This window comes from Rattus norvegicus, chromosome 14, assembly GCF_036323735.1.
Source record: "Rattus norvegicus strain BN/NHsdMcwi chromosome 14, GRCr8, whole genome shotgun sequence".
NCBI lineage: Eukaryota > Metazoa > Chordata > Mammalia > Rodentia > Muridae > Rattus > Rattus norvegicus.
Window position 1 is genome coordinate 85,105,803 of NC_086032.1, and position 16,759 is coordinate 85,122,561.

At 51.9% G+C, this 16,759-nt stretch overlaps 1 protein-coding gene across 16 annotated transcripts in view; it reads right to left on the reverse strand.

The window, feature by feature from the left end:
* Camk2b (calcium/calmodulin-dependent protein kinase II beta) overlaps nucleotides 1–16,759 on the reverse strand; it is an 88,956-nt gene that overhangs the window by 46,637 nt on the left and 25,560 nt on the right. For all 16 annotated transcript variants that reach the window (XM_017599069.3, XM_006251174.5, XM_063272856.1 and 13 more), the window contains exon 2: nucleotides 6,284–6,378. In XM_017599069.3, the coding sequence (XP_017454558.1) occupies nucleotides 6,284–6,378 (95 nt within the window). The remainder of the gene's footprint in view (nucleotides 1–6,283; nucleotides 6,379–16,759) is intronic.

The window sequence follows — 16,759 nt, forward strand, 5'->3', positions numbered from 1 at the left end:
AGTGATGTCTCTCCCCACGCAGGTCCCAGAGCAGCCCACCTCTTCAGATACCATCAAAAAGTCCTCCAGTGACAGTGGGCAAGCTGGTGCTTTGTGCTGGAGACCAAGCATCATGTCACATGGTCATGGGACAAGGAGCTCTTGGGGTCAGTGGCTTCTCGAGGACAAGACTCACTCACTGTGGCCCTACACGTTACATCACAGCAGCCTCAAGGCTTCGGGTTACATTCCTGCCACAGATCCTGGGCATGGTGGCCTCCTACCTGTACCTACCACATCCTTGCATTTTCCAGAGACTGCAACTATTGCCCAGATCTTCAAGCATCCCAGACTGGACACCTAGGACCTAATGTGGCCTGAGACCTGCTCTCATGAGACTAGGAAGCACTTCTAGCTGCTAAAGACATAGGGGGGGGGGACTTAGCAAATGAGCTCATATAACTCCAGCCCACTTATGTAATGCACACTATTCATTGCCCTTCTGTGCTCTACCCCAAGCCAGCCACATAAACCATGCGGAGAAGTCCTATCATGTCCTTGCAGCCAAAGAGGCCTGATATGCAAGCATCTCCAGTCAGCTGAGGCCGGTTTCCAGCATCCCAACTCCCAAGGGAGCTCAAGGAGAGGAACTGGCCTCGAAAGAAATTTCATCTTCTTTGGTGTCTGTTTCCCACTCTGGGAAACATCCTCTCCTCATAAGAAGCCTGGGCCTGCCCGGGTCTCCAGCCTCCCTCCAAGCTACAGACAGCATCAACTATTTCACATCAGACCTAGGGCCGCAGCTCCCTTTGGTGACACTAAGACACAGAAGCACCCTGTGGCCCAGAGCTCCTGGCCTCCGGGGACAGAGGCTCCTGCAGAGTTGAGAGGATATCTTCTGGATTCTCCTCTCTGAAGCTGGCTCCCATGAGGACTCCAGCTCTTCAAAATGTCCACCTGGCCAGCATGACAGAGGTGTCTTAGGACCTGCTCTCCCATTCTTCCACCACGAGCTAGGTACCCGCAGTTCAATCCGCACAATTCTCTCCTCAAAGCCCATTTCTTTTTAAAATTTAAATTTTTATTTTATTACGTGCATGGGTAGTTTTCCCAAATGATGTCGATGCACCTGTGTTCCCGGTGCCCAGAGAAGCCAGAGGAAGGTATCAGGTCCCCTGGAACTGGAATAACAGATGGAATTATGAGTCACCATGTAGTTGCTTAGAATCAAATCCAGGTCCTCTGGAAGAGCAGCCAGTGACAGTGATCTTAGCCACGTAGCCATCTCTCCAGGCCAATCAATTCCTTAAGTGCCTACCACATAACCAGTGCAGCCATGGGACATCCCTTTCCCTACTGGGATGGGCCCAGAGCCAAAGCAAGGAGAGATCAGCTCCTGAATTATGCTTAAAGCCAGGCCTCAAAAACGGGTCCACAGTGTGGGCCATGGATCCCTTGGATCCCGTGTACACCTTCTGTGGTGGTTGGTAGGTGTTGGGCAGGATTCCTCCAGATTTGAGGGATGTTAGAGATAGAAAATTCAGGCTACCCTAAGCCAATTTCACCCATTTTACAGAAGGCTGAGGCAGGAGGGCCTAGAACCCAGTTTCCAGTAACTCACTTCCTACAGGCCGTCCTCAGAAACCTCTCATGATGCCAACCAGCTGATGAGGCTCAAACCCCAGCCTCAGCCCTGCAAGATGGTGAATCGAGCAACAAATGACCCTAGGAGAGACGGACTCAAGGAGAGAGGGCTTCCCTGATGACTTGGGCCCTAGATGAAGACTATCTTATCTCCCTCATCCACCTCAACCCAGGGGTGGGCACTATGTACGCCATGGTCTAAGGGGCTCCAAAGCATAGCTCTTGGCAGCCACTTCCAACCACCCTGATCCCAGTCTTTGGGATTGTTCCCACCAGCAGTCTGACCGAAGTCTTTACAACCCTTCACACCAGCGGCCACACCCTACAACCAGTCAGCAGGAAGAGCCTCATCTGTCCCCGTTTCACAGGTGAGGGCACAAAGGGCCAGGGTTCCTCAGCCATGACCTGTCTCTCCACTTCAGGCTTTTCTGTGGGTCTGGCTTTGTCAGAAGCTTAGACTAAACCAACTGAGTTTATGAACTGTCTTCCACAGCCCTGTCCACACCACCAGATCAAACACAGGATGCCCAGGTAAGTTTAAGTTGCAGACAGAGTTCAAAAGTATTTTTTTAAGTATAAGAATGTAATATTGAGCATGGTTATGTAATCTTTTATCTGTTTATAATAATATTACTAAACCTGTTTATCAGTTAAAAGATAAAAAAAAAAAACCCTATTTATCAGATGTGGAATCTGGCAACTCCGTCTGGATCCCTCGTTCAGGGTGGCTGACCCTGAGGATGAGGACTCTCTCTTCCAGGGCTCTTCACCTGTTCCCCCACACCCCTTAAGCCCAAGTCTGGTAGACAGAACAAAACAGTGACAGGCAGACCCTGGCAGTAGGGAAGGAGTGCCCAAGGGAAGCCATTCCACACACCAAGTCCCTAGGGAACGCCCCTGGGCTCCAACCGATGGGGGTGGAAGGGTTGTGGTTTTGGCCAGGGAGCTGGAAAGGAAGGAGGGGAGGGTCTCCAGGAGGAGAGGGCACTGCCTGAGGCACAGGCTCAGGCTGCTGTGCACTGCAGCGGCCCGACTCTATTAACCCAGTTCTGTAGGTTCTGCATGTGCATCCCTTGGGTAGGGGGTGTATGGGGTTGTGGGTAGTGAGGCCAAGAAAGGCACCCTGTCAGTCACAGCAGCCACCTCACATGTGGACCCTAGGCCCACACACATCGCAGGCAGGTTTCTGAGACGATGTAGACATCCTTCCAGCTGCACCCCAGGACCCTGATACATCAGGACAGTTTCTTCCTCTTAGCTTCCGGCAGGGTGTGTCTCCCAATGCAGAAGACACCATGTGAGCCTTTGGGAGGCCAGGTGCCAGGCATGCAAGGCAGGGCTAGCTGGGCACGGGCCTGAGGGTGCAAGGAATTTGCTGAGCTTGGATCCTCATTTGTGAGAGCCGCCCACATGTGATGGCAGGCCTATCGGTGACATGAGCCCCAACCTGGGACATCTGATCCCTACTGTGAGCCCACTGCCTGCCCCAGCTGGGTTCTTCTACCTACCAGCTGTGGGTCTGAGATCTCTCGGCATCTATAAGACTGTTGCCTCCTCTGTACCTGGTAAGTCCGAGTTGTCTTAAGGGTCTGTGGGAGAGTCAGCAGCAATGGGGACCATGATGAGGACACCCTCAACTTCCCACAGCAGACCTGAGGTGCAGGCTCTCCCTCCGTTCACACCGTCCTCCCGTGCACAGTCACTAACCAGGCTTGACCTTTGTGCAGGCTTCCGTAGCTGCAGCTTACCTCCGCACAGGGTGTCCACAGGGACAACAAAGCCACCCCCAAAGGAGCAGCTGTTTTGTGTGACAGTGGTGGTGGTGGTGGTGGGGAATAACAGCAAACAATGTTTCTAAGACTCATGTGTGCAATGATCTCTCTACCTCAATCAATTAATTTTCCCTTAGCTGCTTTGTTAAGAGTAGCTTAATAATCTCTAATTATTCACAGACTGAATGCCTCACAATTCTCTATTTAACTAAGTATTAAATTTGAAAATCTGAGTGTTGAGGTGAGGCCTTTGGTACAGGGCATGTGACTCTAAGCACTGTCATTTACTGGGAGGTCTCATCTCTTTCTGGATTCAGTACCAACTTCTTCCTCCTTGGCGCAGCGGTGACTGGCAGTGAGGAGGTGACACAGATTCTCCAGCTCTGAAAAAAGGTGCCCACTGAGCCGGCCCGTGAGGTCATACAGCCAAAGAGGTTCGCTAGCCCAGACGGGCTTGAGCCTTACATCTGTATTGCCTCGGGATGAGGCCAAGGTCAAGGTCAGCAGGGCTTCTGAGGGTCAGCGGTGGACAGAGAGGCAAAAGGAGAAGCAAAGCATTCTGGATTCTGGTTGCTTAGGTTAACACATCTGGATGGGGTTTTACACGATTAAGTTGTTGGGGAAGGCAGCATGGTTTGCCGAACGTAACGTGTGCAGCTTTTACTGAGCAACTGGCTTGGCCAGGATTCCAGGGAGCCTGCTGGCACAGCCAGGACCTAGCACCAGAGCTAGAAGAAGAGCAGCCTTGGTTTGAAAGAATACTCCAACGGTGGGAAGCAACCTGTCTCCCAGATACCCCCGAGAACAGGGCAGCCCTTGTGGCAGTGAGAGACACAGGTGGGATAAAATACCAATGTGGCAAAAGCTGGAGATGTCTAGGGATGGTGACAACATAAGGAAGTGAGGCTGACACAGAAGGTGCTCAGGCACCTCCTGGGTACGTGAGGCCCGTGTGCCACCCGCCTTATGATGCCAGGAATGTTTCACACCTGTGTGCATACCAACCAACACTGATGGCAGTGAGGGGGGCATGAAGATGGGGAGCATGGAGCATCGGTGTACACAGTAAGCCATCTGTGGGCGTTACCTCCAACAGTATCACCAGCAGTGTGACACACGCAGACAAACAGACTCGTGCGCACTCATACCGCACAGAGACAGAGACATACGTGTGCACGCACACCTAATGTGCTTTGAACCATGAACCTCATCTCCTTTGTGATCTCTCACAGGAGGGAGTGTGAAGCCTTCAGGGGGATTGCTTGGAGGCCCATAGGAACTGCCTCACACTGGGCCTGGGCTGGCTTCGAGCCTGGAGAGCTCCACGCTAGTTCTGTGTCTGGTCAGAGAAGAACCAAGCTCCCAGCCCACGTCCTGAATCATAGTCAGGACAGCGCGAAGGCCCATTGACAGTAGGTGGCCCACATCTAGCCCATGAAGAATTTCTCCCACCCAGTGCAGCTCCCTATCTAGGAACAGACGAGGCCACGTCCTCCCTGCCTGCAAGGTTTCTGCATATCATTCCCCTGACCGTTGGGGACAGAGGGCCAACATGGGAACTGACCGGGCCCAGTACTTCTCAGAGATGCGGATGGAGACAGGCTGGTACAGAAGCACCCTGGGCCTGGAGGATCACCGTCTTAGCTTCAGAGAACACTCCCAAGAAGAAACCCATATGGGCGCCCCCGTGGTCTGGTAAACAGCAGGTGCTCAAATGTGCTCACACATATCCTGATAAGTTGCCGGAGTGGGGTCAGCTATGTGACCTGTGAGTTGCCAGATTGTAAATTGTAGACTCTGCAGTCAGCAAAGCAGGTCACACCCTCACCATGCCCACTGGATGAGCCCCTGCCTCCATCGTAATTCAGCTTCAAAGCATCTACCAGTCAGGATGAGAGCGGTCAGGGCTCCTTGGCCCTCTGCTAGCTCGGATTTCAATCTGGAAGCTCACTCTGGTTGCACAGTCTGAGGATGGATGGGAGGGAGAGGAGGAAGAGGAAAGGGGGGAGAAAGTGGAGGGGGAGGAGGGGGAGGAGGGGGAGGAGGGGGAGGGGGAGGAGGGGGAGGAGGGGTAGGATGGGGAGGAGGAGGAGGGGTAGGAGGGGTAGGATGAGGAGGAGGAGGGGGAGGAGGGGGAGGATGGGGAGGAGGAGGGGGAGGAGGGGGAGGAGAGGGAGGAGGAGGAAGAGGGGGAAGAGAGTGGTGGCATGGCAAATGCCATCTCACCTTGGCAGCCACCCACTCGCCACCCCCAAGGCCCCTACAGTACTTGGGGACTCTATCCAGATCCCTGTGCAGATCCATGAACCCCACTCACATCTAGACCCATCCCCAGGAAATCATCAGACAGTGGCTTCGGATAACCACCTTGCCTGAAATGATGTGCCCTACCCCCACGCAGGCCCTGCCTTTGTCTGTCTGGGTGGCCCGCCCAGCCAGCACCGATATACCTGCCAGCCTGCAGAGGCTTCCTTGGGGCAGGCAATGGTGTTCCCAGCTCAGAAGACTCAGTTAAGAAACCATCTGAGACACTCCGGGTGAGCCAGGGCCCAAGAGTAGCCTTGCCATTGGCCACCCCCTGCTTTTCCTTGGCCATCATTTTTAGGGAAATATCACCTAGTCCCCCAGTGCCTCGCCAATGTGAGAACTTCTCTTCAGGTCTGGGACAGAGACCCTGCAGGCTTGGGAAGGAGGAGAGGCTACGAGGGAACCCCCAAATCAGAGATTGAAAGTTGTGAGGCATCTGAGGGTCAACTCCCCCGACGTCCACTCAGCCAGATCCATCTTGAAGGCACTGCCATTCCTGATCCCTCACCATCATCCCAAAAGGCTGAGACAGCGCCTCCACACACCCACACACAACACCCTCCCTCCCCGCCATGTCCTACCTCTAGCTGACAGCTTCTTGGTGTTAATGATCTTAGCTGCATACTCATGGCCGGTGCAGAGCTTGACACAGCGTCGGACCACAGAGAAAGCCCCCCTGGAAAGGACGTGGGGCAGGAGACAGACACAGGGAGAGAAAGAGAGAACCAATTAATCTCCAAGGACACTTGGAACCTAGCCTCTGCCAGACCTTAGGCACAAAGCCAGTGACCAAAGGAAGCCCATGCCCCTCCCACACAGTTCCTGGCCACCCTACTTGGCACCTGCAGGACAGAGCCAGACAGATACTCTTGTGGGGACTCTGAAAAAGGAGTATCAGCTTTGAGAGGGTCCCCCACTCGATCCCTGTGTAACACACGTGTCCTGATCTATTGGTCAGCTGGAACAAGAGGCATCTTCAAGTTCATAATCCCCGGGCATACTCCACTGAGGGGTGAGGCCAGGCTGGAGGGGACGTATACTGGTAATTGGTGTAGCTGGCCGTTGGGACCCATGGAAGGTTTCACAGGGAGAAACATGACATAGCTTAACCGCAAAACCAGAGGCAAGGACCTCCCTGGGATACACAACCATCCTCGTATCACTGAAGAGGCCACAGAGGTCCAGGATGGGTCATAGTAAGAAAGGGCTGGAACTCAAGGGTGTGACTTAAAGTGACAGCAGTGTCAGGATTGGTTCTGAATGCTGCCCACAAGGCCAAGCCACAGAGACCTGGAGCTGAGGGGAGAGGAGGCCAAACCAGGCCAAACACTCCCTAGCCTAGCACCTTACATCTCTCTGCACCCCTCAAGTAGCTCAGATCACCACAGCTCAGACAGTGACTGCCATTGTTTCTTTTTGGAATGAACCTTTTTTTTTTTTTAAATACTGTTTGCTTTCCGAGAAATAAAAGAACAAAAAGTAACTGCCCTCCATCTGAAGGCGTCTGAGTGGCTCACACCATCATGACCAACAGTTACCCTCCGAAGCCACTGAGATCAGCGGCTCAACTCAGGGGCTGACACAAAGTCTCGCCCAGGCGGGCCACACAGCCTAGCTGCTGTGACCCTGTGGACAGGGTCAGGGCTGCTCAGGGGCGGGTGTGGCAACACAGCATATGTTTAATCTGCAGCTTCTTGTTCCATTTTCCCACTCTGTGCGGGTTAGAGTCTCAAAATATCCCTTCGTAAGGAAAATATAAAGTTATTGGTGTTTTTTTTCTCCCCCTCCCAGTTTTCTTCTTTCTGATTTTAGCCACGTTAGACAGAACCCAGAGCCTTGTGCGCTGTAGGGAAATGTTCTATATCTGAACCATTCCTTTCCCTGGGTTACGGTCCTTTACAGCCACTGTGTGGACTGGCTTCCTCCTGCCTGTGGCTTCCTGGTTGCACGGCTTGGTGTACATCTGTTTTCCCCATGGTGGATATAGCCCAGCAGCAGGGCCTCACAGGGTGGTCGTGTGGTTCTCTGCCCCAGCCAGCTTCGTCTGCCTGCCTCGTAGACTCACTTTCCTTTTGCTCAGGGGCCCATGTTGTCATCTGTGTTTCTCAAGCCCAGAGAGCACAGTGAGTGTAGCCTCCTGAGGGGAGTCAAGAGTCTGGGCTTCCCTGTGCCATGGGCAAGACCTCACAGGAGGCCAAATTGTGCATCTCTGAGACATCAGACAGTGTCTCAGTTGGGGAGCCCATACACAAAGGAGGGTAGGGCTTCCCTCACCCACACACATCTTATCAGCAGAGTAGGCTCCCAGCTGCTGACCAGACCCAGGGAAGGACATGAGTAAGTGTTGGTGCACCATAGCCTTCCCCCAGTGTGAGGGCGTCCATACACAAAACTACCAAGAGTCTGTGGCAGGCGGGCAGTCTACAGATTGCTTGGTAGCTCCCTCCCTGCTCCAGATTCCCTCCTTTCCTCTGCAGAAGGCTCCGTGCTGTCAGTTCAGGTTTGGCTAGGCACCCAGCAGTGATGGAAGGAGCCAAGCCTGGGCAGCTGCCAGAGGGAAGGAGAAACAGGGCTAAGGCCCTGAAGCAGGGAGGTGCAGGTATAGCCAGGCAGTCAGTAACTTCTCAGGAGGACCAGCCAAAAGTCCTACTGCTTGGCCCCTGCTTGGCCTCAACCTCAAGCAGGATCCCGATTCCAGCAACCCAGATACCCTACAGGGAGACGGTGGCTGTTATGCAATAAGGGTAGGAGCCTGACCCTGGATGCCTACTGTGCCTGGGTCCGGTGCCTCAGGGCCATCTCTTCCACCCCTTTGAAGCCAGACCTGAGAAGCCATCCCCCAGACCGCTGCAGACCTGGACAAGCAGCTGTAGGACCACCCTCTCCTTCCCCAGTGACTCTGTCTCTTGCCAGGTGCTCCTGTCACAGGAACATCCCCCACCCCTGGCATATGGACAGTGAGGACGGGGCTGGTATCTTGCACATCTTCGAGGGCAAGGAGGCCGATGTCATTGCTGACCCCCTTGGGACTCACAGCACCCACCACTCCAATTTGTAATGACTAAGAAACAATAAGGACCAAGATCGTTGGTGTGGACCGCGACCCTGTTCCTGCCTCAGGCTAACTCCTAAGCTTTCCTTCAAGACCAGATTCAGACAGCTCAGTCTCCTCTGACTGTTGCCCACCCGTGTTTCATGATAATTCCTTCCGTTGGTTTCCAGCCCTCACCCCACCCCCATCCTCCCCACTCTTGGATTTAGGACTTCCTTCATACCAGGCAAGCACTCCACCATTTGCCCCCTTCTTACTTTTTAAAGAGAGACTCATTGAGTTGCCGAGCAGGCCTTGGATATTTTTTTTAATTAACAAAGTACCGGGGTTGGGGATTTAGCTCAGTGGTAGAGCGCTTGCCTAGGAAGCGCAAGGCCCTGGGTTCGGTCCCCAACTCCGAAAAAAAGAACCAAAAAAAAAAAAAAAAAAAAAGTACCATATATTTTTTTTAAATTTTACATCTCAACTTTTAAAAAGTGGGAAGGAAAATATCTACTTTAACATAGAATGTTTTAATTTGTCTTCTGAGAACCTCATAGATTCATACAATGCACGCTGTTAATATCTATTCCCTCTCCCCTCTTCCAACTCCTCCTGGATTATCCCAACACCCATCCCTCCAAACTTAATTTTTTCCCCAGAGTCCATTTAAGCCTTGAACTTTTGATCTTCCTTCTCGCCATCTTGAATAGCTGCAATTCGTTTCTCTACTCTACTATGACTATATTTCTGTCCTTCCCCACTGCTCCTCTCTGCACGCAAGTCTGTGTCCTGCCTGCTCCGAATGCTGGTGCTAGGCCCAGCCCTTGGTCTGGCATGGAAGTCAGAGCGGACTGCAAGTGTTGCAGATTGGCTGAGGGCGCTGCAGCTTCGGGCCTTGGTGCTGGTCCAGCCTAGCAAAACAGGAGATGCTGCAGGAGAATGGCAGCCAGGAAGAGGGGCAGGAGGAGGAGGGCCCTGAAATGGCTCATCAGAAGGGGTCCCCTCAGGTGGATGTGGCCTAGGAAAATATGCTGAGGCCTCATGGTCAGAATGAGCAGAGCCTGGGGAATGGGAGGCAAATACCTGGGTAGGCTTAAAACCCCATCTTGAGGGGTTGGGGATTTAGCTCAGTGGTAGAGTGCTTGCCTAGCAAGCACAAGGCCCTGGGTTCGGTCCCCAGCTCCAAAAAAAAGGAAAGAAAAAAAAACCCCATCTTGAAGATGTCCACGGTGTCAGGTGCTGCACCCCCCTGCTTATATGATACATGCTAGACACGTGTGAGAGTGTGTGTGTGTGTGTGTGTGTGTGTGTGTGTGTGTGTCCACCTTCAGGGGGTGTTCCTGTGACAGGAGCACCTAGTGGGAGGCAGAGTCACTGGGGAAGGAGAGGGTGGTCCTACGGCTGCTTCTCCATGCCTGCAGTGGTCTGGGGGACGACTCCTCAGGGCTGGCTTTAAAGGGGTGGAAGAGATGGCCCTGAGGAACTGAGCCAGGCACAGAAACACAGGATGGGCAGCAGCAGCACTCACCTTGGAAAACACTACTGGCTCCCAAACTGGGCCACCTACCCATGGCCACAGGGACAGAAGTGGAGCCACGGAAGAAAAAGGTCCAGGGTCCAGGCCGACACCTCTGCTAGACACTGGCGTGTACTTCATCTGAACACCAAGGTCACATGTGGGATGTCTGGTGCGGGCTGCCTACTTCAGAACGAAGTAGAAAGTGATTTGAATAACCTGTTTAGATCATGAGGCCCCAGGGCACTGAGTACGTTAGAGGGCTTTTAAAATCAAATAAAGCTAATTAAAACAAGGAAGTACTCTTTGAGCCCTGACTCAGTGGAGGCTCCAAACACTGCCTCGTTTACAACAGGATCAACAGTACCCAGAAACAGGTCCTGAGAGAAAAGGGGTGGGGATTAATTCCAAGCGGGATTGGAGCCTTCGAGCTGGGCAGCCCCAGGAGACTGCTTTCCACACCTGCTTATCACTGGAGTGAGGTCTCCCTTGCAAGCCCAGGGGAAAAGCAATCTGGTCAGATGACCACTGACATCAGAGGAGTGACAGAAGGTCAGTCTTCAGGAAACCCATTCCTGGCCTATGATAGACAGTCTGGCCATCTACTAGCCCCAGCCTTGCTGCCCTCCGTAGACCCTGGCTCTGAGATGCTGCCAAACCAGCCAACACCAGGAGTCTGTTGCCCATTGCTAATCGTCTGTGGCTCCCATGGACTACGTCAGAACTCCCTTCCCATTTCACTCTGTGGTTCTCTCTGTCCTATACTAGGTCTTGCTAGCAGCACCCTAGACCTCTCCTGCTGTCTAGGCTGCCCCCTGCTGCCTCGTCACAGTATGGCAACTGTAGTACAGAAGCTGACACCCACAGAGGAGATGGTAGACCAGTAGTCCCAAGTCAGAAGTTACTGATTCTCTGGCCAAGATTCCTGTTGGGGAGAATCTAGTCACTTATACTCTGGCAAAGACTGAGTTACCATGGTTCCCAGATCTGGGAGCATGGTTAAGACACTGCTAATGACATCCTCTGTCCTCACAGACTCTGCTCAGCTGTCCTCTGGGGACTTGAGATGACAAGGAGATAATGGCTGTTTATCTTCTTGTAGACCACGTCTGGGTGGAATGAGATTATCCGTACAGATGCTACATGCATCATTCAGTACACAGAGAACCACGTGATTCTGCTTCCAGGATGGTATAGATAGGAACCCCAGCCACCCCCACAACAGGCCACCGAGTCCAAGGGGTGTTCTTAGCCACTCCCTCGAGGTTCTAGCCCCTTAGTGGACCTTTCCACACTTCCATCTCTGAACCCCACCATGCCTTATGGCCTCTTCCTGCCACCTTAGGCTTTTCTGCCTCTGTCTCTGGCCTCTGCTGTGAGGGAAGCTAACTATTTGCATAAGTACACTTGCCACCAGGACTTTGGCCCTCTCCCACAAACGCCTTTGGTTGCTTGACAACGAAGTACAGTGTGCCTTTCACATGCTCTCAGAAGCCAGCTACAATGGCAGCTCAGGGCTGAGTCGGGGACTTTGTCATCCACAGAGAGGCTACTGGCAGTTCCAGGGGCTCCTCTCTTTTAGGAAGAAAGATGACCAGTAGCTTTAAGTGAAGACCAAAGCTCCAACCCTACTGGCCCTGTTTATGAATGAATGTTTCCCATCAGGTTTATGAATGAATGTTTCCCATCAGGTTTCTTGTCTAAAGGTCCCATGGGAGTCAGGAACAAGCACAGTGCTCCCAGACGACCCCAAGAACATCCTCCCAACAAGGCCACTCCATCAGATCCCTCAGGAGTCCCACTCATGCAGATTCCCCACAGGGGATCCTCCTCAGAAGAGCCTCTCCACCACATCCACCCTAGCAGAACTCTTTGGAATAAACTGACCATGCAATGGTTTTATTTCCTATTGTAAATTACCAAGTAGCTGTCTTGAAACCAACCATTTGTCCAGTCTTCTGACACGGTCAGTTCTAAGCAGGCTCTACTGATTGGGTCAAAGTTAAAAACTTTGGTTAGGTGAAAGTCAGGGCCACACTGAGGGACTTCAAACTTTGTTTATTCTTAAATTGCCATTTAGGCGCTAGCCTGAACAAAATCCCTTTCTCCCTCTGATTATAAAGAGCTCTTAAAAAATGAAGAGGAAGACCTTTCTATCATCTATCTACCTGTCTGTCTATTCATCCATGTGTGAATCCATCTGTCTGTCCATCCATTCATCTATTTATCATAACCTAAGATGAGATTCTGGTGTTTTCCAGGCTGACTCTGAACCACTGGTCTCAAACCATCTTCCCAGCTCCTGAGTGGCTGGGACTATAGGTGCCCATCAACATACCTAGTCCTTGCTTATTTTAACACTGACCTAAGCAACTTCCTGGAAACACTAACCTCTGCATGAAACACAGTGTTGATGTTACAACAAGACTTTCCTTTTATGTGTTTTTCAACTTCTAAGCAACAACGCAAGGACAGAACTCATCTATCTACCCACCAACAGCAGGGATTGCTTTTGTATCATTATGATTACAAGGTCTGTGACAGAATAGCCAAGGTCATTAAGAACACGCTGGAATCACTGTGACCTCCTAGCCTGCACATTGCCTGTGCAGGTGTGGCTCTGCACCATGTGGAGGCTTCCTGTTACTCAAGAGTGGCTTGTCTACTCTTCTGCTTCCTGTCCCCATCAGGATTCCACACGCCTTGAACACATCTTCCACAGCATGGTCTGACCTGTGAGCATTGCTTTGCTGTGTGATACCCTGAGTGTGGTCTGCAGTAGTGAACTTCCATTCACCGCTCTGTGGCCCTGAAGCAGGTGAGGGGAGCATTTCAGTTATGACAGAAGCAAAGTCCTCACAGAGGAGTGCTTGCTATCCAGTACAATCTACAGATGGCTGGAGAGCAGGCTAAACTCCCAGGCTGTATGCCCAGCCCTGCCTAACATCCAGATGTCCTGATTCTGAGCATTGGGCTTGAGGTGGCGCCCTTCTGGGGACAAACATTTGGACAGCACTGACTTCTGTCTGCATACACACAAACTCTAAGTGGTCTCCAAGCACCAAACGTGGCTTCCTCAGCAAGTCCTTTCTTGGCTTTTGCCTTTTCCACTGAACATTACTTCACTCATCATGTTCACACTTGGACAAGAGCCCCTCCTCAGACTGTGGAGAGCTCCCCTTCTCTGAAAACTGAGCACTTCTCTTTTGGCAACGGAAGGGTTGCTTCCAGTTTGCTGTCTCTTGAATGACCTGCTGTGAGCAGCTCGGTTATTTCCACAGTGTCTATTTCCAAATGCAAATCACTGGGTTTTCTTACATTAATTTATAACCCTAGCAACAGCCAGCCAAGCTACAGCTGCCAGGTACTCTAGTTCTGGTATTTCTTGGGTCTCTGAACCTCTCCTTGGGTCTCTGTACTGAGGCATCTGTTTCTTGGCATGGAGATGGATCACTCTGTATGACTGAGTGGTCACATGCCTGGATAGCTGTGTGACCAATTCCCCCGTTCCCATGACAACACCAGTCATGTTTCTGGTATGACCCCATTCTAAACCTAATGACATGTGCAAATACCCTATTTACTTTCAAGGTTTTTATTTAGTTACTTTTTTTTTTTTTGAGGCAGGATTTCTCTGTGTATCCCTGGCTGCCCTAGAACTTGTTCTGTAGACCAGGCTGGACTTGAACTTAGAGCTATGCCTACCTCTGCCTACCACTTGGTGGGATCAAAGGCGTGTGCGACTATGCCCAGTTCTGTTTTGAATTTTTCATCTTACTTATTTTGTGTTGGTCTGTGTGTGCATGTGGGTGTACGGTGTGGGCGTGAAGTGGAACGTTCTTTTTTATTTGGTGTAGGACTTTTCAGGATCTTCTGTTTAGCCATCATCCCTGTGAGTTCTCCCTGCAAGGCAGCTTTCCCCTAACCTATTGGCTAAAGAAATCTCCATTCAAAAAAAAAAGGCTCCAAGAGATCCAACACTGACTTCGGCTGGAACTCCATGCAACCCACAGACGCCTGTAACAGATGCTTCTGTCTGAAGGGTGAATGTGTCGTCCATCGGAATACACACAAATACACACCCAGATTCCTTGGCTTCACCCCAGGACCACAGCTGCCACTCTTGGAGGCTCTGTGAGCACATCTCAGATGGAGAAATCCCTAGCATGGTCCCCATCTTCTCTCTCAACTCTCAACTAGGTAGGGTTAGGCTAAGGGGACACACGTGGCTTCCCGTGATCAGATCAACCCTGCGGCCTGGCAAAGCTCACAGGTGTGCAAATGGGTGTACACAGGAGCCCTGTCACTGTCACCACATGAGTTCAGGTGCCCCGGGTGCAAGGTGCAAGGTGATGATTCTCCATGACCTGCTTTTCACGAACCTGTGTTAAGAGTTCAGTCTCACAGGCTGCAGCACGTCTCAGTCTGACCCCTCCCTGCCACAGCTGGACTGTCTAGTCATCCTGGACTGTCTGGCTATCTTGAGGCAGCAAGAGCCATGTGCTGGGGTGGTACTCTGGGGCCAGGTGAGGTCTAAGAGGCTTTTGGGAGCTTCTCACCCTCCCAGGAGAGCTGTTCCAAGTTTTTTTTTTTTTGTTTTTTTTTTGTTTTTTTTGTTTTTTTTTTGGCCCAGCGCCCCTAACACTCAGGCCCCTATCTGAAGAATGTGACAGGAACTGGGGTTCCTACCCCTCTTCCTGGACCCTCCTCATTCCCACCAAAGCTGCTAGAGTCACGGGCCCACACAGGACGCTTCTGTCTACTTTGCACACAGAGAAGAGTCAGGAGGTGGGAACAGGGCCACAGGCATCCTGGGCTGCTGCCAGTGTGGTGGACAGCTGAGACAGAGGGACATGCTTGGGCAGAAGCAGGGATATGAGATGGACCATCAGTCAGCAGGCACTGGCTGCTGACTCTCCTATCCCAGCAACAAGCCAAGGATTGGCTGCAAAAGTGACAACTGTGGGGCAGGAATAGCAGCCTGGAACACAGCTGCCTGGATGCACGGTGGTTGACCAGCAATGTCTGCTGACCCTAGGAGGACACTGTGGGCTGTATATCATGTGATCTCTGGTTTAGGAGGACCCACAGGTCAACAGGCTGGTCCTTCACTTTTCAATGTGAGTGAATCCTATCTCCTGGCCCTCTGTTCCTCCCTCCATTCAGGCACCGGGTGATCTGGAAATCTGTCCTTGACTTGGCAACTGGTGTTTCCACAGTAAAGGCCCTGGGAACAAGGGTAGGGTGGTCTCAGACCTGCCGGATATCCTTTTCTGCTGTAGGTTCTAGGATCTGTTCCCCAATCTTGGCCCATTCCCCATTTTCTCAATCCTCCCCCATAATGTACCAGGAAGCACATACCAGCTGAAAAGGTCACACAAGGCTGGCTTGCTCATCTCCCTGGCACCCTGGCCATGAATCATCTGAGACTCATAAGGCATATTAATAAATTCCTAAGGTAAACCTATCAGGTACTGACCTCCCCTGGCTCCAGCATGGCCATCCTTGGATCACAGAAGTAACCTAGCCCCTCCCCAGCACGGGGGCAGCCAGGTGGCAGCAAGGTCGGATGCAGGTAGAGGAGAGAGGCTGCAGTCAGGGCTCAGCAGACAAGGATAACTTATTTATCCTAGTAGATATACTTGGAACAGGAGACGCCACGGGAAGAGGCTGAAGGCTCATTACTCCAAACTCGGAGATATCAAGGAAAACAATGAGAGAATGTGGCTTTGCTTCAGACAGACCAGGGTGAAATAAGTTCTTGGTGTTTTGATTTGTTTAAAGAGCTAATGTGGAGGCTGCAGCATGCACGACAGCTCGGGAGTGCGTCCTCCTCTTCCCACACACAAGGCTGAGCATGTTAAATAAAGGTCATGAACTCTTCCCAGGTCCACCAGTTGGCACAGGCAAACTGCTGTTGAACTACGGCTTAGCAGACACAGGCTGTTGGGAGTCAGTGCTGGGGTAGGAGCCCACTCCCCTAGCGCTGGAAGCCCGATGTGGACGGGCCAGCCTTGACAGCACGCACTCACCCTTTTGTCAGTCTAACTTCCAAGAGCCCTAGCAGCTCCCACAGTGAAATCAGAGGACCATTCTCTGGGTATCAGGCAAAGGGAGGGGGAGAGGTAATAATTTTAGATACACTTGCGCATTCTTAAACCCTGCCACCCAGGATGCTGGCTAACTCAAGCCAAACCCAACCCTAAACCCTTCCAGCTCTCCTGTAACACATTAACGGTGAAGAGAAGGAAGAAGCAGCAGGTGTGAAGGTCACAACTCAGATGCCACCTGAGTATGAGGTGACAGAGCTCTCTCCCCAACATGCAGTTCCCGAATCACTGAACACCTGTCTACCAGAGTTGTAGCCTCTATATTATGTCTGACTTTCAACCAAAGCCTACTAATCAAACAAAAGGACAAAAAGAAGCAGAGCAGGCAGGCTCCCATGTGGCAGGGAGACGCTGGAACTGGCAGATCGGGAATTGGAAACAACTCCGATCAACATGT